The sequence below is a fragment of the Phalangium opilio genome, unplaced genomic scaffold, assembly GCF_054372755.1.
Source record: "Phalangium opilio isolate 3A_F unplaced genomic scaffold, DU_Popi_V2 ptg000225l_1, whole genome shotgun sequence".
Lineage (NCBI taxonomy): Eukaryota > Metazoa > Arthropoda > Arachnida > Opiliones > Phalangiidae > Phalangium > Phalangium opilio.
In genome coordinates this window covers 567,538-593,082 of record NW_028324219.1, presented here as the reverse complement: position 1 = coordinate 593,082, position 25,545 = coordinate 567,538, and the positions used below count along the sequence as shown (strand labels likewise).

Sequence of the window (25,545 nt, the reverse complement as noted above, 5' to 3'; positions counted from 1 at the left end):
CGCCCAAAGAATATTATCGAAAAAACTTCTTCGAATTAGCTGACACTATAATTGGCACAATAGATGAGAGATATAAAAACTGCGAAGGTTTTAAGAAGTTGCGAAACTTAGAAAAGGCTGTGATTGATTCCCTTAACTCGTCTGTTTTATGTGACAGCACCACTGACTTTAGCGACTTAAAAAAAGCTTTGGAAGACATATTTCCAGGGGATTTAAATTTAGATCGTTTGTATATACACTTGAAAATGTTGTCGGACATTTGCAAAACTCGCAAGAAACAGTTGAGTAATTTTAGTGAAATTAAGGCGTTTCTTATCAGTGATGAAGGTGTAATGACAACTCTAACGGAAGTTGTGACATTAGCAAGATTATTTTATGTTCCAGCTACAACCTGCACAGCAGAACGATCATTTAGCATGCTACGCCGCCTAAAATCATATTTGCGATCAACAATGCACCAAAAGAGACTAAACCACCTAGCAATACTTCATTGCTATAAAGAAATCCTAGATGAACTTTCTCTGGAAAAACTAATCAATGATTTCATTTTGCAAAATCCCCAAAGAAGAAATACTTTTGCAACTTACAATGAATAAAAATAATATTATACTAGCAAGTTTAATACTTAATCTTCGTTAAGAATTTATATACACCATAGGCATACATCATGCATGATTGCTATTTATATATTGGTCCCGATGGTCCGAGCCCCACCAAAAATTTGGGAAACTCTACGCCTATGGTGGTCATGCCCTCAAATTAGTAAAGCCTCTCGTTAAAACAAATTTTCGCCTCAATCATGTCACCTTCACTGCTATTCATGACTGGAATAATCTACCATCTAATTTAGTTCAACTTCAAAATCGTCATACGTTTCGTCAAAAACTTTCTATTTTTTAGAGTTTAAAATTTTTGTTCACCAACTCCCCCCCTTTTTTTGCTACTTAAATACATGTTTTTTCATTCCTAACTTTTTTTCTATATGCATAGAAGCCTAAACATGAAAAGGCTTAGCGAATATGTACACTTGAAAATTAAATAAATAGTGGCGCAAGTAAAATAAATGGTGGTGCTCTGCAGCGCAAGAAGAGCGCAATCGTTTGTCAACATTACCTTCCTCCTATCTTTGGGTAGAGGGGCCAACTTGATGGACCCCTTCAATTGTCGAGCGGTATCCTGAAGAACTAGTTTTAACGATTAAAAAATTGATGCAACTGCGGTCGGATTCACCCGTTTTGTCAGAATGTACAAGCTTTGAGAGACGACGAACTTCTTCTAGCATTTTTCCCTAGAGGTGTCTTTTGGAAGATTTAGTACTACGTGTGGTTCTTCCTGTTCTTTAACGTGGCTTTGTCTATCAAGTTATTCGTTTAGAAGTTTTCTATATAACTGAAATTTAGCGTTAATAGACAAATGAAAAATAAAAGACGCAAAGTTTCTAAAAACCTTCGTTCCGAGGATGCCGCAGAAATTTCGGACGCTTTTTCGTCAGTTTCAAAATTAAATTTTTTTTATCGAGGGTCCCGTCGTTGACGACGAAGCGGCGTGTGACGCGATTGGAACGTTTCGTTCGTTTTTGACTTTTTATGAAGAAAAAAAAGAGAGCGTTGAAAAAGTACGTTGTAAAAGTATCGTCGAGGATGAATCTAAAAATCTTGCGTATAGGTTTTCCATTTCGATTTCTTACCCATTAGCTTCGTAATTTTTGGTTTCAAAAATTTTATAGTCCGCGTTGAAAGCGAACTGACCTTCGCCATTGCTTGAAACATTTTAGGTCCTGAAACGAATAACGGAAGATAAATAATTGGGTCCAAATTCGAGATACGATAATTGAAGACGGTACGCGTACCGAAAGGGTTCGTCCCTTTTTCTCAAAATTGTATATCGATAAATTCGGAAATTAACTCGTCATCGTCCCTCGAATATTTCTCCCGAGATTTTCTAAAGATCCAAAAAAAAAACAATTGAGAAAAAAGTAATGTAAATACGAAAGTGGGTAACGAAAAACTCCGCGTCACGAAATTAAGCCAATTAAGGAAAACTATTTTATAGGGTTCACTAGTATACTTACTTCAACTACAGAGATGAGATTTAAATTTTAACGGAATAAAAACTTAAAAAAGTGATACAGCTCTTAAAAATAGCATTTACACTTACTTTTCTTCGGCGTAAGCTTTACGGTCGCCCGTTTCTTCGTCAGAAGAACGCGACGATTGTTTTGACCTTTATAAAAAATATACGTTTAGCGTTTTTAAAAGGGAAAAACGAATAAAAGCGAGTGTCTTAAGCTTAACCGATTAAAATGCGACTGTAGTTCGTACCTTTTGGATAGTTTGACGTTTTTTCCGATACGTCGCTGTCGTCGTCGCTAGGTTGCTAGAATCGATAAAGATGGCGTCATTTTCAACGTCCTCGTTCAAAAGAGCGTCGAGATGTTCGGTCGTGATCTTCAAATAATCGGAGGCCCTTTCTTGTCGTTCGAAAACAATTTCATGGCGCCAATGGCCTTTTTTCGATCCATAGTGCGCCTAAGAGGAAGGAGAGAGAGACATGAAATACTTTATTTAAAAAAACAAGTATGCTGCCCTGTCAATACAAGGTTGTGAACACACAGCGTACCATTCAATCGATTATCGACATCGTTATTATTATTTTTAAAATCTTCTGTTTGTGATTTTTTTCCTTATAAAAGTATATTTATGACATTATATATTTAAAACAAAAAAAAATTAGTATTGCAAAAGCGTTAAAATGCGTATTAGTTGCCTGAGTATAGGTGGATATTTAAAATTTGTATTGAATTTCTAAAAACGGACATGGCTACGTCCGTTAAGGTAGTCGGGGGCAGATCGAACCTGTCTATAACATCCGCGAGAAAGGATGTGATTGTTCCACGGGAGCCTATATATAGTCCTATCGTTTCCCATTCATGAATGAGAGGGTATTTCTCCCGAAAATATTCGTGCGTTGGGTTCATATAAGTTTTTTTTCCAAGTTGACTCTACCAGCTTGGTCTTCGTATTGTTCAAATCGAACTGTCGGGTCAATTATGAATCCTATTGGATTCGTATTTGGAGGAGACAGTAGTACATAAATGCCGGTCCCAGAACAGTACAGTGGAAGGTAGGGAGGATTGAGGATTGCAAGATGGCGGATGAGACTTTCTACGTAAGCCTTTTGATTGACGCACCCCTCTCTCAGACCTGCAAGGAGTGTTTTTGATTGACAGGTCAATGAAGCGTGTTCGATTCTCGGATGTAGAAGTACATACATTGGAGTATGAAGATAGGCTGAATTATGATTTAAGAAATAAACAGTATTTTAATATGTTAATTAGATTAAAATTTGAACCAATAATTTCTCACGTATTAATCAAATGGTTAAGGGGGTATGAAACTCCAGATGACGTTGGGGGAAAATAAAGAATCCCCGTAAAAACCCAGCTCTTCCGATTATTCTAGATCATTCTAGAAAAATTAAAATTCGCCCCGTAAAACCCAGGTAAACGTTGTTTAAAGCCATGAAGTAAAATGTGCAATCAAAGTTGTAGATTGTTTGAGAATAATCTTCCCGAAAAAACCCACGGCGTAAACACCATTAATGTACAGTCAAAGCTAGGATAAAGATCTTATTAAATAGTATAAAAAGCCGAGACCCCAAGTTAAACAACCATCACAATCTCACTCAAGCTCGACGAGGAAGGAAGGAACAGCCACCAAGTACAATGTAAGTATAGTTTTTATACTATACTTCAATCACTGAAAAATATCAGTGCTAATGGGAAATTACACTTTCTCGCCCATAGGTTTAAGAAATCCGTAGTCGTTGACTTTGATTTTCATACCGGGCAAATTTTTGGAGTTGAACGGGAAGAAATTGCTAAGGAGGTGGCCGTTACAACCGTAGAGAAAACACCGAGAGTTGGCTCATGGTCTTTCGCGCCCCCATACAGTGAAAAAAAAACTTACATACGACACTGTGCGTCAGAACAGGTGGCTTCTAAACAACCTGCACGGCTTGGAATGGGATTATGGGGTAACCCCCTACGAAAAACTCGGCGAGTGCCTCCGATCTGCAGTTCAAGGCTACGACCGCGTATTCTGTAAAGGGGAGGAAAAGTGTTTCTTTTTGTTGAACATTATTAATCGAGAAGTTATCGATGAGGATGGTCCGATGGTGACGTGTATGCTTAATCATAAAACTGTACATAATAATAAGAAGTATTTATGTGCATAGGCGTAGAGTTCTATAGGCCCGTGGGGCCCGAGCCCCCCCAAAAATTTTAGAAGTGGCCATGGGCCCCTCCAAAAATTTCTCATCCATAATGCAGAAATCATGAAGATATTGACGTCATAAAAATATTTTTTTACGTATAACTCTATAAGGCAATGGTAAAAACTTTACATTTTGATGTTTGATGATGGAAATTTATCTAGAGAGACGCCATACATCCATATCTGAGCGAGACTGATAACAGTAGAACTCGCAGCAGACAGCTTAAGTCTTTAGAAGGAAAGTTAGCCCCAGCACCATCGCCGCAGAGTCAAGTTAACCCTATGCACCATCGCGCACCTCTCTCAATCCTCGGCGCGTAAGTAAGGCGCGGCGCTGGCCAATTAGACAGTTTAGACAAATAATTTTCAACAATATTTTTGAGGCAGAAGTGCAGATTGGTCTAATGTCTTATGGGTTAAGTCGGTTTCACAGTTTTCAAAGTTAGTTTCGACAGAGGAGTCTCGAAAATATTTTAAGGATTTTTACTTTCGGAATAGACTGTTTGTCCAAATCAATCATTCAATGCTCAAATATGGATAAATTTGTTATAAAACGGCCTCGTTTATCTTTAGAAGAAAATATAGTCGAGCAATCACAGCAAACTATTTCTCTCCCTAATGATTCCACGGACTCAATTGCCCCTGGAAATAGCGGCAGTTCGTCGAATATTAATATTGAGAAGAAAAAGCCAACTCACACGAAAAATGGAAGACGTTTCCAGCAGAAATGGTCCCTAGAATACCATTGGATATACTTTGATGAAGAAAAGAAGAAAGCGTTCTGCTCTTTATGTCAATCAGCGTACAATAAACAATTGCTCAGTTGTAAAAAATTAGATACTGCCTTTATTTTGGATGGGATTGATGACTGGAAACACGCAAAATATAAATTTAACTCTCACCAGAAGACAAAATGCCACAATGAAGCCATAGAAAAACATCACTACGTTAAATCAAATGTAAATATATCAAACCAGTTAAATACTGCCCATAGCGTAGAAATGATAAACGCAAGAAACGCTCTTCGCATTGTATTTTCAAGTTTAAAGTATCTTACTCGTCAAGGGCTTCCCGTTCGGGGACATACCGAAAATGAGTCAAATTTCTACCAGTTGTTGCTGACACGGTCTGAAGACAGCCCTTCATTAAATTCTTGGTTAAAGCGAAAAGAAAAATTCAAGTGGTTATCACCTGAAATTCAAAACGAAATATTAAAAACAATGGCACATGTTGTCTTGAGAACTGTTGTGAGTTCGATCAAGAACGATAATCCATCATTCTTTTCTTTGATAATTGATGAAACGACTGATGTTTCTACTAACGAGCAAGTTAGCATTACAGTTCGGCACGTTAACAATAACTTAGAAGTTTTCGAGAACTTTCTCGGATTTTATAAGACTGAAAGTACAACCGCTGAAACACTAGTAAAAATAGTAGAAGACGCGATGACAAGATTTAATTTGTCTTTTGAAAATTGCCGTGGTCAGTGTTACGATGGTGCTTCAAATGTCTCTGGTCGTCTAAGTGGTCTTCAAGAAAGAGTCAAAATGATCCAGCCATTAGCAATTTATGTTCATTGTACCGCACATTGCTTGAACCTGGCAGTATCCGACGTGATGAAACGGGTAACGATTGTGAGAGATTCTATGAACCTTGTCAAAGATTTCGTTAACTTCGTTAAAGAATCTCCGAAACGCTTGGGAATTTTCAAAAATGTGCAGCTCGGTAATTTTGATGAAACAGATGAAACTTCTCGAGCTTTGCGCCCTCTGTGCCCAACTCGTTGGCTTTATCGCGTCAGTAGTGTTCAGACTTTAGCGACTTAAAAAAAGCTTTGGAAGACATATTTCCAGGGGATTTAAATTTATATCGTTTGTATATACACTTGAAAATGTTGTCGGACATTTGCAAAACTCGCAAGAAACAGTTGAGTAATTTTAGTGAAATTAAGGCGTTTCTTATCAGTGATGAAGGTGTAATGACAACTCTAACGGAAGTTGTGACATTAGCAAGATTATTTTATAATGTTCCAGCTACAACCTGCACAGCAGAACGATCATTTAGCATGCTACGCCGCCTAAAATCATATTTGCGATCAACAATGCACCAAAAGAGACTAAACCACCTAGCAATACTTCATTGCTATAAAGAAATCCTAGATGAACATTCTCTGGAAAAACTAATCAATGATTTCATTTTGCAAAATCCCCAAAGAAGAAATCCTTTAGCAACTTACAATGAATAAAAATAATATTATACTAGCAAGTTTAATACTTAATCTTCGTTAAGAATTTATATACACCATAGGCATACATCATGCATGATTGCTATTTATATATTGGTCCCGATGGTCCGGGCCCCACCAAAAATTTGGGAAACTCTACGCCTATGTTTATGTGCACTATCTAAATGTATATTATTTTCCGAGTGGATTTATAATCACGAGGAAATTGTAAATAAGAATTTAGGAGACGAATAAAAATGAAATTAAAATTGCAACTTTTAACTAATAAGAATATTGTAACCTCATTTAGGTGATGAATAAAAATAAAAACTCAAATAATATATAGTCTATGTATTTTTATTTTTAAATTTGATGAGCTAAATCAAAACTTTCGCACACACTGCGGTTAATCGCAACACCTATGTGTTGTACTAACGCTCTATCGATTTGGTTAGCGTTTCCTAACTCGTCTGGGGTTAGCCATCCTAAACGATTGCGGTTGTCCCGCATTCTGACAATCTGCGTGAACATGGAGTTTTGGACACTGTTAACAATAAATAAGAGGTAAAAATGTTTTAGTGGATATATGTGTATTGTAATTAATGTAAATAAAATTAAGTATTTTCAATGTATCATACCCATATCCATCGCAGTTTGGTGCTGGGAGTCCAGCATCTGGGGTGGGGTAAACCCCATCGGCATCCGTAGTCGGGCTAAGGGGGTATCCCTAAATATATTAATAAATAATCTGAAACTTAGCTATATTTTCAATACACACCTTGGACGTATATATCCCGCTATTAGATCCTCCAGGCTTGTTAAAAGGGCCTGGACCGCGGGGGTGCCCATACTAGGTAATAGTAGGATTCGGACCGTATCTATGATCCTAAACGAAATCAATTAGCGCTACTTATGGTGGGGTGTATAAATATGGATGTATTTACCGGTAGCCATCACAATTAATATTAATTACGATTTCTTCGTTAAAATCCTCAAAATCACCGAGATCGGCGCTAAATATATAGAAGCTGACTTAATTATTGATACTAAAAAACAATAATGGAAAAAATTCACTTACATATCCCCCGGATGGAGAATTGGAAATGTGACGAGGGAATCTACACTTCAATCATCCTCATCCTCAACATTTTCGATAATGAAGTTTAAAACATCCTCCTCCTCATTATCTAAAATTATCCCATCTTCCATTTCAATTTGATGATTATCCGGTGCGTAGACCCAAGACATGTCACCCATAGGGACGCGACCCAGAACCATTTTTAAATTTAATTTCAAAGTTTTTAAAAAATATTTGACTCGACTTGCGTCTTGGACAGAAAAATCGTTGTGAGTATAGAATATGGAAAATTGTCCCTGTCCCATGTCGTGTGTGGTATGAAAACCTCTAAGCCTTCCACGAATTTTCTCCAAATCACATTAGAACTTCAAACAGTATGAATTGTAGGATTAAAAACCATACACCTATGAATCACTGGTTTCAATCGGAATTCCCCCAAAAAGCGCGAATAAATCAAGCCCGATTACTGGGTGGTCATCCACTTGTTCAAAATATACTGATAACTTAAAGGACATAACTCATAGAATAAGATGTATCCGACCCCTCGTTTCGAACCATCTAGAAGGCGAAAACACGTGCGTCTTAACCTAACATGTCAACTTGGCGTTTAGACCGAGGTGATATCCAGTCTCTATTCTGTCTGGTCAAACTCTATAACATATATATACATTCGGAAATTGGGTGACAAACCCCTCGTGTACGATTGTATATGCTAATATAGTTTAAGGTACAGTTTGGGTTTTTATCAGAGGAGTAAATTTCTTAGACTCGAGGGAGCCTTCACATCAAAGTGTCATGTTGACTTTACACTACCTACAATATAAGCCGAATTCGGATGTACAATGAAGTGTCGGTCATCTCGGACCATCTAGAATATTCTTTCCGATTCCAGAACATTCCATTGTTTCTAGAAGGTTCTTTTTGGGTCTTCCATATTACACCTTCTTAAACCAGGTGCAATTGGATTTCTGTACGTTGATGGGGAAAATTTAAAACCCCGGAAAATCCATGGAAAAAAGACACTGTTTAAGGCTGACAATGTTTTTACCCAATGGGAATCACGGGAAGGGTGAAGCAATATATACTTGAGCTTAAAAATTGTATAAAAGGGAAAGGAAATGGGTGCTATGGTCACATTCGATTTCAAGATGTACTCCTGCTCTACTTGAGCCGATGTCTTCACCAACCAGCCGAACCTTAGTCGTCATATGCGGACCAAACACGGTAATATTTCTTTTGCGTGTCCAGTTTGTAATAAGAGTTATGCGCGGAAAGATAATTTAAACCGCCATCAACAGCAAATGAACCACGTTGGAGCCGCCGTATATAAAGTCGTGGAAAATAATACGCGTCCAGCGTCCCCGTAACCCGGACCATCACACCGCGTCACCCCTCCCAATTATCCCGTAAAGAGAAAAGCGGCACCGATTCTGACAAACGGAGGGAAGAAAAGAAAAGTAGAAAATGGTAAATATTTAGTTTATTGATTCCCCCCTGTAAAGTGTCTTACCCGCCGCACCTTAATGCATAAGATGTACCTAACTACCAGGGGTTTAAGACACAATCTCTCTTTTCTAAATTGGTATAAGAATTAAAATCTAAGGTATTTCTGAAGGTGATGTGAACGATGGCGTTTTACTATCCCAAGATAACGATGGTCTTGGGGAGTTTATGGACGGGTGGAAAGGTGGACAAAATGGGGCTGATGCTTTGCTCTCCCAAGATAACCATGGTCTTGAGGAGTTTATAGAAAATTTTTAAGTTCAGCAAAATGATGATGATGTCTTGCTCTCCCAGGATGATCTCGGTTTGAGCGAGTTTATGGACCACTGGGAGTCCGAACAAAACGATCCAGACATTGAGGAGGTGAACGCGCTCGATAACGCGATTTTCTCTGCCAGAATTACCGCCCCAGAAGGTGGTGGACCCCGTTTTGTTCATAAACAAACACCGGGAAAAACTAGAAACTTACCTCAGAAACAAACTAAGCGAGAAAAAGGGAATTAAATGGTACTTGGTGGTAAAAGCGCGGTACTCTCGGGAGTTGGCTAATACTGCCACTGAGACAGAAAATTTACCATTCTTCCGAGGATTTATGCATGTAACGATGACACCGGAAGTTATTCCGGGGCAAATTAACTCGAGTCGGGATAAGATCGCCGAAAGTATGAGCACTTTCGAAGCTATGGGGAACGGCTTGGTGTTGGATCGAATTATATATTTACAAATTAATATCATCCAATATTTACCCCTCGTTGGAGGTACATAATTCGAATTGCCACATGTGATTGCGAATAAACGGACTACAGTGAACGTTAAACCAGAAGATCCAAGTGACAATAAGTGCTTTCTGTGGTCTGTTTTAGCGAAACTGCACCCGGCTTTAATCAACCCAAGTCGTATAACGCATTAAAAACAATACGAGAATGAACTCGATTTATGTGGCACTAAATTCCCCTTCGAACTAGATGCATATAAATTGGAACGATTCGAGGAGAAAAACAATTTATCAATTAATATTTTCGCATACGAGAAAGGATATTTTCCGCGTTATGTAAGCGAAAATAAAGTGCAACAGTCTAGGGAGGTTGACTTGCTATTGGTGTCCAATGGACAGTTAAAGCACTTTGTATTAATTCGTCACCTAAGTCGACTGTTTAGTGGTTTCACCAAGCACGGTCATGAATCGTATTACGGTCGGTATTGTTTAAAAAGAAGCTCATCCGAAGCGGTATATAATGACCATATTCGCGAGTGTAACGTGCACGACTTTTAGCGAGTTATAATGCCACACGATGAGCCTATTCTGAAATTCAAAAATTACGGGTGGAATCAAATGGTAATTTATTAACAAAATGGTAGTTTGACAAAACTCTATAACAGTTTCTCTTATAGGTGCCATACACCATTGTCGCGGATTTCGAATCGTTGTTGACAAAGGTGGCTACGTGTCTTCCCGAAACCTCGCTTTCATCAACCACAACTTTGGCGCTGCATGTAGCGTGTGGGTTTCCTACACCATTATTGGTCCAACTGGTAATTTCAAATCTGTGAAACAATACGATAGTCATCTAATTATATACTCTATTCAGGAAAACTAGTTAAACATGAAACGTATAGAGGGAGTGACGGTGGGATGAATTTTTTAAAAATGCTCATGGACGAGTGAAAAACAATAGCTGAAAAGTTGAAAGAAAATATCCCAATGGAGCTAACGGTGGAAGAGGAGGACTCGTTTCAATCCTCGAGTCGATGTTACGTGTGTGAAGAGGTATTCCTGGAAACATCAATCAAAACACGCGACCATGATCATTACACCGGAGCGTATAGGGGAAGCGGGTGTCAGAGCTGTAATCTGAAATTAAAAGCGCCGAAATTTATCCCAGTCGTGATCAAAATTTAAGCACGTAATATAAATTATTAATATTAATAAATTTTTTTTCCCACCAAACCATTTTATTTTTTAATTCACAGATATGATGCTCATCTCATCATGCAACATATAGCAACAATAAAAATACAAAAATAGATTGTATTGCGTCTAATAGCGAGACGTATATTTCTTTCTCGCTGGGAAATCTACGCTTCATAGATAGCATCCGTTTTTTTCCGGCGTCACTTGAAACATTGCAAAGGCTAACAACAAGTATCTAGAGGGATACGACGACTCAAAATCGGATAGCTATATCTGTTATCTCGGTATGTATTTCAAGTTAGCGTAATTTAGTGTTGTAGTAATGAATATTAACAATAGATTGTAACAATCTGTACAGGACTGTGATGTGTGACGCCTTGCCAGTGAGGAAATTTCGGTGGATTGAACCCAACCGGGATTCTGAACGGGAAATTTTAGACTGTCACGACACCGCACCGGAAGGATTTATAGTCGAGGTCGATTTGGAGTACCCTGAGAATCTCCATACTACCCACAATTGTTATCCGCTAGCCCCGGAATCAATGAGGATAAAACCGGAATTCCTCCCCGAATACTTTAAAGAGCAGATGACATCCCTGAATATTCCAATTAAGGAATCACTCCCCAAACTAGTCCCCAACTTCTTAAAAAAAGAGCGATATGTTGTGCACTATCGCAACCTAAAGTATTACACATCGAAAGGGCTGAAAATCACCAAAATTCACCGAATAATGAAATTCGAGCAAAGGGGCTTGGTTAAAGTCGTAAATAGACTTAAACACGGAGAAGAGAACTAAGGCCACCGACGATTTTGAAAAGGACCTCTTTAAATTGATGAATAACGCCATATTCGGTGAGTAGTAAAATTATTCTTTATAGCAAGCTTATAATATCAACCCCCTCCCCCTCACTTAAAGGTAAAACCATGGAAAACGTACGAAATCGTCAGGATTTCAAGCTAGTCACCACCCCCGAGAAGGCGGTTAAAAAAGCCAGTTCCCCCGCCTTTGAAAAATTTACGATTTTCAACAACAATCTTGTTGGAATCCACTTTACCAAGAAGAAGCTGGTCCTAAACCGTCCAATATACACGGGTTTTGCCATCTTAGACCTGTCGAAACTTCTTATGTACCAGTTCCACTACGACGTAATTCAAAAGGAGTATGGTGACAAGGCGAGACTCCTTTTTACCGATACCGATATGTTTTAGCTCGATATGCAAGGCTTACGTGTACTAACCTTTTGTAAAATTATAGACAGTCTCACCTATCACATTGAGACACGGGATCTGTATGATGACTTCGCCGCTCCAGCAGACAAGTATGACTTTTCGGGATACCCACGTGACCATCCACTTCACAGTGACATTAACAAGAATAGACTGGGCAAATTCAAAGATGAGCTGGACGGTACTCCGATCGAGGAGTTCTGTGGGTTAAGACCGAAAATGTAGAGTATCCTGTCGGCCAAGGGAGAGAAAAAGACTTGCAAGGGAGTTTGCAAGCGCGTCGTGAAGAAACGCGTCCGGCACGCGCATTATCGCGAATGCTTGCTGAACCGCGAGCTGACCACCGCGGAGATGGTCCGAATTGTCAGTGACAAGCACATCTTAAAAACTGTTAAACAAACCAAACTGTGTTTAAACCCTTGCGATGATAAAAGACATATTTTGAATGACGGTATTTCCACTCTAGCCCATGGGCATAAAAATGCAAAATAAAAAGAAAAATTGTGACAAATTTATTGAGTAATTCTTATACATATAATCCTTAGTCATACGATCATTAACATTTTTAGTTTTAGTAAATCGTTTTAATATATCAAACATTTTAACTCCCCTACATCTATACAATGAAAAGTAAATGCAATAGCCGCCACAAGTTTGACTTAATTCCCCCTGTAGTTGGCGTGAATTAAACGTAACAGTTAGGCTGTTTCGCTCCACAAAATCGTTAAATTTAAATAAATCGGGTAGATTTCCAAAGCTTTCAAAGAATTCAGTATTCTTTTTCCTCGAAATGTATATAACCGTCCAATGTTCGCCTTTCCCTTGTATCAGTGTTCACAATAAGTAGCAATGGAAATGTTTTAACAGTTAGTGGTAGTTTATCCGCCGGAAATATTCCCCGGAACAAATTCCTAGTGTATGGGTCACACCTTAATATTCTCTCAAGTTGTCGAGAGTCCATTATGATCTTTGATCGAATAAAACGGCTCGGTTTTTGTCAATTTCAATCAAAGATTGGAATTCGGAATAATAAACGACGGCAATTGCAGCCGATAGCGCTTCGGCAAATATTAACTCCAATCAGACACTACCGTTCTTTATAAAGTTGAAACTTTCAGTGGAACTACCATTCAGGTCGGGGGTCAAGTCGAATACGAAAAGAGCATTACCATTGGTGAACTCGTCACGGTCAATGAAACTACCCTCGTCGATATTCCATTGTCCGGTTTGAAGAAAGAGATTGGCGTACGATCTCATACATAGGTTATCCTTAAAGTTGGTGTTTAAGGGTTTATGGGGTACGCTAACCCCATCAACGGATAAGGTAATTTGACTCAGCGCTTCATTTTTAAAATTAAAAGGCGATATTTTATAATCACCCAAAAACGCGTTCTGGTCTACAAGTCCAATTACAACTTTATTCGGTTGTTGACCGCTAAATAAATTGTCTTTGACTGCTATCTTACTTCCTTGAGATATGGAAAACGTATTACATTCCGTACGTGTTATGGGGTATTTTATCGTGGCCAATTCCAGGGTTTTGGCGTGTGACTGTGATATCATAATCTCGGGGGTTAGTTTAACTCTTCTTATGAATAACGAAGCCTGGGTAAATACAATTTTCGCTTTAATTCCATCCGCATGTAAGCAGAATTCGTTGGGACTTTTGATAAATTTAAAATTCACATCGACCAGATTGGGAATGAAGCGATTTTGCTGACATATATTGGCGTGTACGACACCAATCAAGTCTATAACCCCATTTTGGGCGAATTTACTCCGTTTCTCAAACCCTTCATTTTCTATATTTCCTCTTTGTGGAACACACCGGAAATGAGCTCGGAGTTCAAATCCTTTAGTTTATATACGGGTGGATCTCTCGGGATCCGTTCTGTTACTTTGAATAGTTCTTCGGTATAATTGGCCAAATACCCTTTTTCAAACGTTCTTTTATTTTTGCTTATTCTAACTAAATCATCAATTTCAAAGGGGTATGAAACTGGCGGTGAAAAGTTTAGTTTTCCGTACAAATTTAACCAGATTCGTTTCGAATTTTTCTGTGTCACTTCAGTGGGTTTGCATTTAATTGATTTGTGGTAGTTCTTATTATACGATTCCAATAAGTCGGGTAATACGTCAATATATTTGTAGCTGTCGTTTTGCGTAAAATAGCGGTACATTCGCTCCTTCAAGGTTCGATTAAATCGTTCAACGATACAACATTTCACTTCCGAGTGTGTGGCGAAAAACTTGATATCCAAACGTTTCAATTCACTTTGCATTTCTTTATTTAGAAATTCATTCCCATGATCCGACTGAACAATCTTGGTTTTCTACCAGACTCTGAAACGGATCTTAACGCCGCAACCATCGTAGGTCCTTTCTTGTCTTTAATAGCGACGGCGAAAGCAAATTTACTGAATACGTCAATACAACACAGTAGAAATCTAAATCCGTCGTTATGACGCTTGATGTTTTGCATGTCTGCCAGATCAAGTTGCCATTGTTCATCTATACCGTACACAATGGTCTTGTTCCTTCTGAAGTTGTGCCTCGCGGGTTTGTGTAGCGTGTACGTTTCTTGAAGTTGTAGGAACTCAATAACATCATTTAAGGAGACGTTAATCCCCTTTTCTCTCGCAGCCCTATATAGTCCTTGTACACCTCCGAAGCTCCCCGGATCTTTGTCATTGAAGTATATTTCTTCTAGTTTATCCATTAGTCGTGCAATTTAAGGTTTTTCAGCATACCAATAAGCGAAATCAGATAACTCGATAATTATAATAAGAAATAATATCAAAAGCGCCGTAATAACTTTGGGATTATTAAAAAATGAAACGGACAGGGAGGCTAGAAGCCCTGTGGGAGAAGGATCGTTACATCCTTCCATGATAACGTGTAAGTAATTTGTAAAAGAAATGAAACGTGATATTGATATATATTCTTTTTATTTCAAGTTTATCCAAGTGTGGAGACCACAACCATAGTGGAAATCCGGGGTTGGTGGATAATAATCAATTTTCGGTAAATCGCTTTTTGATACATCGAGATAGGTATTTGGTACATTTTCTTTTATTAACATTTCGTAAAACTGATTTATTCCAACGACAGTGTGTTTTGGTTTACTTTTATAACCTTTAACGGATTCGTGTAAAATATCCATAATATTCGACCCGACGATTGGTTGTCCCCTGTATATAAGTTCCCCGTTGGGGGACCAATTAATCTTGGAGTTGATATCAATCCACTTGTATAAGGCAATGGCTGGTTTGAGGTGTGAATCTGGTATTGTCATGGCTATTTCAGAATACCAATCCTTCTTTTTCAGTTGTTTAACAGGTTTCTTCTTTTTTCTTTTGTTAATAGCACTCGTTAGTAAATGATCGTACATGTTAACCTTTTGCGTCTGGTTCAATTTGTTGTCTACCAAAACAGTGTTCGTATCCAAATTTTCACTAATTTCAACTTTCGGTTGCGAGTTTAATCGACGGTAATCCTCTTCAGGCACCAAAGTCATCTTTCTAGCCATTTTTGATTGCTATGCTTATAGCCGCACCAGCAGCACTGCTAACAAGTGATAAGAGGGGGCTATCAAAAGAGGTAAAAATCCCACTTTTTGAATAAGGATCTTTTTTCGTTTTGCTACAGTGCTTTGTTTAGATAACTTCAGTAACATTAGACAGTGCTTCTTCTATCGTTTCTTCTGGTCATCTGATAACGTCACGTTACCGCGTAGGACATTTATACAACATTCCACTTTAGCCTTGATAGAGTGAGTACTAGCGTGTTTGATAGCGTATTTTCTCAGACACGCATTACAAGTAGTCAGATACTTTAAGAAATGTTGATGCGTATGCACTCTTTTCATTTTGGAATATAGACTGCGGCTCCTTCACCCGGTATGATTCCCGTCCGTAGTCTATGATCATCTGACGTCGTTGGCTTTAAATCAACCCATAAATACCGAAAATTTCTAGCAATTGCCTGATGGAACGCGTCGATGACGTATTTACTATTAGTGGGACAAATCTGTTTGGTTAAATGATATATAGCCGATTTATCTCGAGGAGATTTGGATATTATCAAGTAGTGGGCGTTTAAATTTAATGTTCTAATTTCCTTCCCGGTGTAATATAAATTTTGCATCAAAATAAAAACAGAGGTTTTTTTATGGTGCAATCCCCGTATGAACAAATTAGTTACATCCTTGTTATTAGATATTTCACAAAGTAAATCATCAAGTGTAACAAAATTCTTGATATTGGGGTCTAATATATTCACATTTAATATACCTTCGTGAAATTCTACGGAAGGCTTGTGATCTAATACCGAATTAAATAATTTCGGTTGATATTCAGTGTAATACCATATTATCCTATCTGGAGGGGGTGATATACATTTCTTTATACTTTATATAAGGTTAGCTACAAAGTATGATTTTCCCGATTGTGTCGCCCCGGCTATGAGACCATTAAATGAGTGTTGTAAGCAGAAGTCCATTTTAAGGAATGAATCACTATTTAAGGGTCAAGTTGTTTTTATCGTCATTTGGATAGCTTTTTTCCCCTTTTTCACCCCGTTTGTGGCCGCCATTTTTTTAAGAGAAAAAACATTTGAGAGTGTGCCCTTTTTCGTTGTCATTTTCATATTTTTTGAGGATTTGCACATGGCTGGATTTTAAATATAGTATAAAGGAGGTTTCAAGCTTTAATATAAGCCTAATTTCATAATATTCCACCTTTTCATTGTCCCACAATCTATTTCTAAACTTGGCACTTTCTTTAAGGCGGTGAAATTACGCTAAGCCTTGGCTTGCCGTTGATTTTTGGCATTTAATTAAAAATAATTTTTTGCCCCTCGTTTTAAGTCCCGTTACTTGTCCATCTCGTAGCGTCGTATTTTTAAAGTTCAGACCTTAAAATGAGTGCTTTGTTTTCTCAAATATTACATAATTGTATACAATTTCAATATTATAATTGCGTAAAACGTCCGTATTCGTAAGAATTCAATGTTTTTCGTTGAAAGGACGCGTCATGCATCTGAGTTTCGTTCCCTCGAAACTACCCCCCTTTAACGGAGAGAAGTTTTCTTTATCGTCGTCTTTCGGTCGCTTCAGGCCCGAAAACAGCTGTAGTGAGAAATGTTATTTACTAAAAATGTATGCGGTCTGCGTGTTATTTTATGACTTCTAATCGTGGTGCGCGTCGAGGTTTACGAATCTAACGTGTCTTGCGAAATGAAAATCAAGGGTGGATACTATATGATCTATGCTTTAAAAGGAATTTGACGGAGACATGCAGTCAAGCAAAACGGTATTAGGCCTTGCCAAAAGTTGACTGAGCTATGGTGAGCCTTCGTCAGATTATCACATGTCAATGATATAAGAAATTGACCCTCGTATATCCTTTGATGAGGAGATGGTTATAAACTTACTAACTCTCAATTTTGGAGGTAGATACTGTCTAGTGACACTTAAAGCAACGATTTAATCTTATAAACAGACTACCATCATAAGCCCATATCGTAAATTAAACGATGTTGATATCTAAGCTTAATTGAAATACCAAAACCAATTTTTTTTATCTACTGAAAGAGATATCAAGAGATATCTACTTATATTCCATTCAAATTTCTCTCGCAACACTTCAAATTAACGAATAGAAATGTGCAAATGAACTTTAAACCGATTAATTGGGAAAATTGCTATATTGGTCACCGGTACCGATCACAGATAGATTTGCGTCCTTCAGTAGTGTTTATTATGCTTGTGAAATGGTAAGCGAAATCTGTGATTAAACTTTAAAATAGGCATGGGCAAAAAGTGCTTTATAAATATCAATTCGATTACCGAATATCTAAATTTGACCAAAATTAACAAAATATTCTCTTCCTGATTAAAAATCTTGTTTGAAGCAGCAAGCCATCTAATCCTTATTTACCTTCTTTTGAAAAACAGTACGTTGATCCCTCTTCAGTAGATGATTGATTGATATTTCAGTTTCATTGAGATTAAAAAAAATTGGTTCCACCATTGGTTAATATACAATATTGACCAATCGACAATCACAAATTTTACTAACTAAATTAAAAAATCGGTTCAAAACTATATTAGTTTTGAAACTAGTTAAATTCTAATATTAAACATATGTACTAGTTAATTCCTCGTAGGTAATTAATTTATTGCCTTAGAGAAATTAATTATGAATTTTAATTACACAAAATAAATGTTTACTTCCAAAATTTAAATGTAAAATGTGTGCATTATTTCCCAATTAATAAAAGATATCCACCTATTTTTCATTCAAATTAATTTCCCAATTAATATTAATTAGACCTAATAAGCTTAAACTATCAAATTAAGAGGTTTGTTAATTGTACAAAATTATTACAATCTAACATGCAAAAATCCAAGGCTTAAAAACATTTTACTTTTATATTAAACGCCGCAAAAGAATTGACCAATAAACACTAAGTAAAATTACGTAATGAAAGAGGAAGTGACGTACATTTGGTTTGGATAAAGGTTTGGCGGGAGATCCAAATGTCGATTTGGATTTGGGTTAGAGAATACGGTTTTAAGCGCCCTATACAAATGGAGCCGATCCAAACGTTTAGATTTGGATCATCGTCCAAATGATTTAGATTTTTAGAGAATAGGGTCCCTGGAATGTGAAGCTTTACTCTCATTGAAAGGTTTAAGCCTTTCCGACGCTAATTACTACTCCGCTATAATTAACCTTCAAAACCGGTTTGGCCAACAAGAAGTTATTGTAAATGAACACATGTTCGCTCTACTTCATCATCCCGCGGTAAAGAAATCTAACGACGTTCAAGACTTAAGGAGACTGTATGACACCTGCATGACTCACATTAGAAGCCTGGAAGGTCTGCAAGTCGTTGTTCAAACGTAAGGAAATTTACTCTGCCCTATAATCACTTAATGTCTCCCTGAAGATATTACCCTCGCTTTTAGCCGGCAATACGATAATTCCCTACAAATCAGCGAGCTAATGGATTTTTTACAACGAGAAATATCCAGCCGGGAACGTGCTTCAGTACTCACAAGATCAGCACCGCCAGAATCTGATCGAAAACAGGCAGTTCAAGATCGAAGACCGCCAGAGAGGTTTTATTCGCAAAGAGATAATCGCAAGCCAAAACCGCTACGCGGAGCAGCCGCCCTCTCTGTTAACGCCTATCAGAGGATTTGCCTTTACTGCTCCCAAAGTGAGCATACAACCACGCAATGTACTAAACTAACTGTACCAGAAAAGAAAGATGTTCTACTCAGACGGAAACGCTGTTTCGTCTGTTTACGGGAAAATCACCCTTCGAGAAACTGCATGTCCCGCTATCAATCGCGCAAAAAATGCCAAGGACGCCATCACTCGAGCATTTCGACCAACTCCAGCGAGCTCAGAAGCAGTTAATCAAGTAGCACAAATGACCGCTGGTGTCTCCAAACAAGATTCGACATACGTGTTCCTTCAGACAGCTGTAGCCTCCAAACAAGATTCGACATACGTGTTCCTTCAGACAGCTGTAGCCACTGCTAAACGTCCAAATAAGAAAGAAGGAAAAACTGTCCGATGTCTACTTGACACGGAGAGTCACGTAACCTTTATAAAGAAAAGCGTGTCGCTAGCGCTAAATCTACCAATTATCAGTGAAGACGTTCTGGAGACAAATAATTTTGGAAGCTCAACGCCGCAAAGAGTACTGAGAAGAAGAGTACAAATGGAACTCGTGAGCCGTCACAGGTTTTCCCAGTGCCTGGAATTGAGATCGCGAAAGAGTTTCAAAAAAGGCATTTGCTGATGGCTGACACGGCTACCGTAGAAGTTGGAACTCAAGAACCTTACGCTATCGAGGTTCTAATAGGAGCAAACTATCTCTGGGCTGTTGCGAGCGGCAAAATCGAGAGGTTAAGCCCCGAGCTCATCGCTATGGATACAGTTTTTGGTTGGACTCTTCAGGGACCCGCAACCGTCGCTTCGCTCGGTGTTGGGCTTAATGCTATCACCATCATGCACGTAAACACAACCATATCCCTGAAGAAGACGCCGTTTCCGACCAGCTCCGCAAGTTCTGGGAACTTGAATCCTTTGGAATCAAAGACTCCGACGAGGATGAAGAAAGGGGAAAACAAAAACTCGGAAAGTTCTCAAAACAACAAGTTTCAATAACGGCCGCTATACCGTTGCGTTACCATTCAAGTCAGGAGATCATCAGCTAGGAGACAATTTTTCCGTTGCGAAAAAACGCACCCTAAATCTACATAACAAACTTCGAGGAGATCCCTTTAGGTTCCAAGAATACAACGCTATCATCAAAGAACAACTCGGCACCGGAGTCGCTGAACGAGTAGATCCTTCAAAGAAAACTGGCTACCCGCTTTATTACTTCCCGCTCCCGCTTTATTACTTCCCGCTCCGCTCCCTCCCACGAGAAGCTAGCACCTCGACCCGAAAACGCATAGTCAACGACGCGTCATCACACGCTGTCGGAGTATCAAGTCTCAACTCCTGCCTAGAAGCAGGACCCAATCTGAACCCCGAGTTATTGGACATTTACTGCGCGTTTTTGACCGCAAAAAAACTTAACAACGAAGCCACCCGCTCTTAAAACTTCATTTGCACCCACCAAAGTTCTTGGACTCGCTTGGGACAATGTAAATGACGTATATACTTTCGTGATTAACGATCTGCTTGATTTCATTAAGGATCGGAAGAACACAAAAAAAGATGGGTCTTGAAATCAGAAGTAAAAGTTTTTGACCCGCTTGGCTTCATTTCGCCCTTCACGGTACGAGCCAAGATACTTTTTCAACAACTTTGGGAAAAGGGGCTCTCCTGGGACGAGGAGCTCCCGGATGAAGACAACGGAATTTTTGAAGACTGGTGCTGCGAGTTAAGAAATCTTCAGGAAATTGCCATTCCCCGTCACTACTTTTTTATGAAGCCGTCGAGCTCGATCCAGAAAGCCTGGAACTACACTGCTTTTCGGACGCAAGCCCGAAGGCCTACGCTGCCGTAGTGTATTTCAAATACCGTAACAAAGAGGGACACTACGCTTCTACACTCGTAACGTCAAAATCACGAGTAGCTCCCTTAAAAAAGCTGACGCTTCCTCGCCTCGAATTAATGGGAGCTGCCGTAGTGTATTTCAAATACCGTAACAAGGAGGGACACTACGCTTCTACACTCGTAACGTCAAAATCACGAGTAGCTCCCTTAAAAAAGCTGACGCTTCCTCGCCTCGAATTAATGCAAGCCCTTCTTGCTGCGCAGCTGGTCAAACATCTGATGATTCAATTGAAAATCAAACGCAAGAAGACCGTGATGTGGAGCGACTCTAAAGTCGCTCTGGGGTGGATAAAAGGAAGGGCCGACCGCTGGAAGCCATTCGTTTCTAATCAAGTAGGAGAAATTCAATCAGTTTCTGACCCCATACTTTGGCATCATTGCAAAGGATCGGAAAATCCCGCTGACCGTCCAACGCGTGTAAGCAACATGACTGAACTAGCCAATAATTCCTTCTGGTGGCATGGGCCACGCTGGCTTACCGAAACTGAAACCTGCTTAAAGACCGATCCCCCTCAGAACCTGATTTCAAACCCGTCCTAGACGAGTTACGAACCACCACACTCACATTGGCTAAGAGAATCGCCGATAAACCTCAACGCTTTCAACTCTTTGACAAAGCTCTATCGTCCCACGGCCTGGATATTACACTACCAGCAGAACTTGAGATTCATAAACCAAAGACGCAGCGGAGAACTAACCGCTAATGAGATTCTCCAAGCCGAAATCTACTGGATTCGCCATACCCAAAAAGATCAGTTTCAACAGGAAGTAGAGCTACTCGCTAAGGAGCAGAAGATTCAAAATGATTCTAAAATCTTAACTCTACATCCGTACTTAGACTCGAACGGACTTTTACGGGTAAACGGACGCTTGAAAGCAAGCGGTCTGACGTACGCGGAACGTCACCCCTGGGTTCTCGCGCCGAAACACCCTTTCACAAAGCTTCTCGTAATCTATGCGCATGAAAAGGTTATGCACGACGGAGTAATAATAACAACCGCCGCTTTGCGGGAAAAGTTCTGTGTGATCAGGTCACGTGCATACGTTAGTTCAGTAATTAAAAATTGCAACATTTGCCATTATTTCAAAGTACCAGCATCGGACGCGGTAATGGCCCCTCTGCCGGAATTTCGGTCTACCGAAACACCCGCTTTCGAAAGTTGCGTGCTGGATTTCGCCGGTCCACTCTTCACGCAAGAAGAGAAAAAATGTTACGTCGCGCTCTTCACCTGCGCCGAACTGTGCATCTGGAGCTCGTGCCCGATATGACTACAGATACATTTCTACTTGCCTTCCGAAGATTCGTTTCCCGTCGTGGTATGATAAAACACATCTACTCAGATAACGCTAAGACTTTTAAACGCGCTAATACGGAACTTAATGACTTATGGAAAAACTTAGCTAGCCCTCAAATTTAGCGGTACTTCGCAAATCAACAAATTCACTGGACATTCATCGCTGATCGCGCCGCATGGTGGGGCGGATTTTGGGAAAGGTTAGTCGGATCAGTCAAAAGCGCCTTACGCAATACCATCGGACGAGCTAAACTATCTTTTGACGAAATTGCCACAACTCTAACGGAAGCGGAAGCCTGCATTAACCCCCGTCCAATCACGTTCACCTCTAAGAATGTCCAAGAGCCAGCACCGATTACCCCAAACCATTTCCTTCTAGGCGCAAGGATGGATGACCAGTCTACAGTCCCGAACGTTTCCTAAGATCAACGAACTACCCCCAAGTAGAAAGGAACTCACACGACGCCTACGTTATCGCCAAACCATAATCGCTGGATTATGGAAACGCTGGAGAGCAGAATACCTTCTGCAACTCAGATCAGCCCACCATAGAACAAAAAACAACCCTTCAACGCCAATTAAACCCGGAGACGTAGTCCTCATCGGGGAAGAAAAGAAGCCTCGTCTCACCTGGGATCTAGGTGTAATAGACGAAGTATTTCCGGGACGCGACGGAAATGTTCGAGCATGTATGGTGAGACTATCTGGTGTAACCAAGCTTAGAAGACCTATTCAACTTCTATATTGTTTAGAAATTTAAAACAGAAAACTTTAAAACAATAAGTGACTTTTTGGGATTGAACAAAAGTTCAATCGCGGGGAAGCCTGTGAAATCACAACTTCACATTATGAAATTTTTTTAGTTTAAACTTTTAGTTATGGCCTTCTACGAATTTCTTTTTCTTTATACTCAAAATTTTTGTAAGACTAAGATGTTTACGCGAAAGAGCCCAAAAACCCAAGACGTCACTGAAACGTGTAGAAAGGCGTCACCAAAAAACACCCCGAAACTGCACTGTAAGTTTACCCATGCCCTTTTCTACCTAAGCTTTTGAGACCACCCTGACAAAAAGAACAGAGCTAGGACTCGAGGAGAAAAAAGAGTCATTCGTCTTTTGGTATCTCGCTAAGGATACACGCTTTCGCTTTCGGACCCCCTAGTCTGAATTTTTGCTAGAAACCCCTTTCGGCCCCTCGCTTGAGCCGAACGCTAACCCTAAATCCGTCGCTATCACCGCAATACGTTAATAATCAGTTAACCCCCTTGGCGTTTAAAACTTAGTAAAGTGTTTCTTACCTATTTCCGTTTATCAATAAATAAGTTTTTCGTTTCATCAAAATAAGTCTGTTTATTCGTTTATAACGACTACGCGGCTACTGATTATTTAGGCAGCTACATGAGACCTTTAGATTTTCAGTAATACTCTACAAGGGACGTAACAGCACTCTGATGGTAAATAAACGGCCTATGTCAATTCAGGCATCTAATAACCACAAGTACAATAAATGAAATCAAATTGCGAGCAGCGTAACTGCTCCTTCCTGTTTCAAACGAGATTATTGCCTATCATTAAGCTCCTTTAAGGTTAGAAACGAGGCAATTGTTACCAAATCGTGTCCTGCCTTTTGGTACTCTAAAATTGACTTTATCCTTTCCACTGGTATATTTTCGAACCCCGAAGAGATGCTCATTCCCAAGGTTTTTCTGGCAATATTTGCCATATTAGGGAATTTCCCGCTTTTGGTTCGCCAAAAGTCCAAAACAAAGTTATTGTTTCTTTGGGCCTCTTTTTTAGTAACAGCCCTTTCGTTCAGGTACTCCTCCAGATCTGATGTGTTGTTACTATTTGATCTCGTTTCATTATTGAGATCCAGAATGTCATCAAATAAATTAGCATGTAGCTCTTTCTCTGGTTCTAAAATTGTTTCATTAGTCGGCATTTGCTCCAGAACCATTTTTTTGCAACATTTTCATCCACTGTGTGGAAAGTGGATATTGCTGGTGCCAAACTGGCACATTGTAGACTGTAAAATGTTTTGTTATCATTATTACTGTTATGGTGGTTATCATTAAACTATTATTAATAAAAATCACCATATCCTAAAACATTGAGATCTTACCTTTAAACAAGCGTGTTTTTTGCCTGGGGTCCAAAACAGAAGGTACAACGAATTTTTTGCCTTTAATTAAAGACGTCAAATATGTTTTCTGTCATTTTCATCAAAGAGTTGAAGAGGCCCAGTATCAAACCCATGACCTTAGAAACGGTCGGGCCTGTTTCACTCAGAATGTTTATGGATGGTTTCATAATAGAGTGAAGATCCTCATCATGCGCAAAAGATCCTCAGGATTGGGTTGCGGCACGTTCTCTATGTTCGCAGTCAATCAAGTAGATCTCAGAGAGTCAATGAAATCTTGATCCTGTATATAGTGTTAATTTAAAGTTTAGGCACACTATGAGCTGATGATACAAAATTTTGTTGCGTGTTTTTATCGCTTTCCTAGTTATATATTTCTTACCATCCCAACACAATCAAGAACGTCAAAGAGAGTGTAAAGCCTAAATGGCTTTCTTTCAAGGAAGCCAATTCCTCAAGGGAACTTGACGTATTGAAGATTCTTCTATGCCACCTTTCGGGCGACTGAATAAAATTTAGCCATTTTTCTACTTTATCCAATGTTTCCTCAGCTTTTTGGAAGCTAGAAACGTATCGGCCAATACACCTATTACTTCGAAAGGTAAAGAAGGGGTTCTTCCCCAACTTTCATTTATTGCTTCGATTTCAATTTGGCAATGACGATTGCAAAATAAATTGTCCATGGATTCGAAACCTAACAAATTAAGTAGAAAATTTAAAAAACCTCTCAAATAATGTCATACTCTAAAGGGTATTTAGCAGTTAAGCGTTGCCAGGACATTTAGGTGTAAAATGGGAAAGGCTAG

At 39.1% G+C, this 25,545-nt stretch overlaps 4 protein-coding genes across 4 annotated transcripts; 3 read left to right on the top strand and 1 right to left on the bottom strand.

Annotated features, from left to right (window-relative positions):
• Window positions 1–13,179: 13,179 nt before the first annotated feature.
• On the bottom strand, window positions 13,180–14,938 carry LOC149614112 (uncharacterized). The gene is made up of 4 exons (XM_089857834.1): window positions 14,557–14,938; window positions 14,048–14,503; window positions 13,347–13,970; window positions 13,180–13,277 (listed from the first exon to the last, which is right to left on the bottom strand). The coding sequence occupies exons 1-4, from the start codon at window positions 14,936–14,938 to the stop codon at window positions 13,180–13,182; spliced, it is 1,560 nt and encodes a 519-aa protein (XP_089713960.1).
• Window positions 14,939–15,759: 821 nt separating this feature from the next.
• LOC149614111 (uncharacterized) lies at window positions 15,760–19,649 on the top strand. Its single transcript, XM_089857833.1, has 3 exons — window positions 15,760–15,819; window positions 18,870–19,126; window positions 19,193–19,649. The coding sequence occupies exons 1-3, from the start codon at window positions 15,760–15,762 to the stop codon at window positions 19,647–19,649; spliced, it is 774 nt and encodes a 257-aa protein (XP_089713959.1).
• A 13-nt stretch (window positions 19,650–19,662) lies between these two features.
• Window positions 19,663–20,844, top strand: LOC149614110 (uncharacterized). Its single transcript, XM_089857831.1, has 3 exons — window positions 19,663–19,935; window positions 19,980–20,379; window positions 20,441–20,844. The coding sequence occupies exons 1-3, from the start codon at window positions 19,663–19,665 to the stop codon at window positions 20,842–20,844; spliced, it is 1,077 nt and encodes a 358-aa protein (XP_089713957.1).
• Window positions 20,845–21,362: 518 nt separating this feature from the next.
• Window positions 21,363–22,574, top strand: LOC149614109 (uncharacterized). Its single transcript, XM_089857830.1, has 2 exons — window positions 21,363–21,722; window positions 21,846–22,574. Exons 1-2 carry the CDS (start codon window positions 21,363–21,365, stop codon window positions 22,572–22,574), a joined length of 1,089 nt encoding a protein of 362 aa, XP_089713956.1.
• Window positions 22,575–25,545: the final 2,971 nt, after the last annotated feature.

What these genes read in the sequence shown, in the direction of transcription:
- LOC149614112 (XM_089857834.1), bottom strand. Translation starts at nt 14,938, where the DNA reads ATGGATAAACTAGAAGAAATATACTTCAATGACAAAGATCCGGGGAGC. An exon ending in GAACTCCGAGCTCATTTCCG is followed by an intron (nt 13,971 to 14,047) that starts GTGTGTTCCACA and finishes ATGGGGTTATAG; the next exon opens with ACTTGATTGGTGTCGTACAC. An exon ending in CTTGACCCCCGACCTGAATG is followed by an intron (nt 13,278 to 13,346) that starts GTAGTTCCACTG and finishes TATTTGCCGAAG; the next exon opens with CGCTATCGGCTGCAATTGCC.
- LOC149614111 (XM_089857833.1), top strand. Translation starts at nt 15,760, where the DNA reads ATGCTTATAGCCGCACCAGCAGCACTGCTAACAAGTGATAAGAGGGGG. An exon ending in AGAGGGGGCTATCAAAAGAG is followed by an intron (nt 15,820 to 18,869) that starts GTAAAAATCCCA and finishes TTAGATTTTTAG; the next exon opens with AGAATAGGGTCCCTGGAATG. An exon ending in CTGCAAGTCGTTGTTCAAAC is followed by an intron (nt 19,127 to 19,192) that starts GTAAGGAAATTT and finishes CCTCGCTTTTAG; the next exon opens with CCGGCAATACGATAATTCCC.
- LOC149614110 (XM_089857831.1), top strand. Translation starts at nt 19,663, where the DNA reads ATGACCGCTGGTGTCTCCAAACAAGATTCGACATACGTGTTCCTTCAG. An exon ending in GAAGCTCAACGCCGCAAAGA is followed by an intron (nt 19,936 to 19,979) that starts GTACTGAGAAGA and finishes GAGCCGTCACAG; the next exon opens with GTTTTCCCAGTGCCTGGAAT. An exon ending in GGAAAACAAAAACTCGGAAA is followed by an intron (nt 20,380 to 20,440) that starts GTTCTCAAAACA and finishes CATTCAAGTCAG; the next exon opens with GAGATCATCAGCTAGGAGAC.
- LOC149614109 (XM_089857830.1), top strand. Translation starts at nt 21,363, where the DNA reads ATGGGAGCTGCCGTAGTGTATTTCAAATACCGTAACAAGGAGGGACAC. An exon ending in CCGCTGACCGTCCAACGCGT is followed by an intron (nt 21,723 to 21,845) that starts GTAAGCAACATG and finishes AACCCGTCCTAG; the next exon opens with ACGAGTTACGAACCACCACA.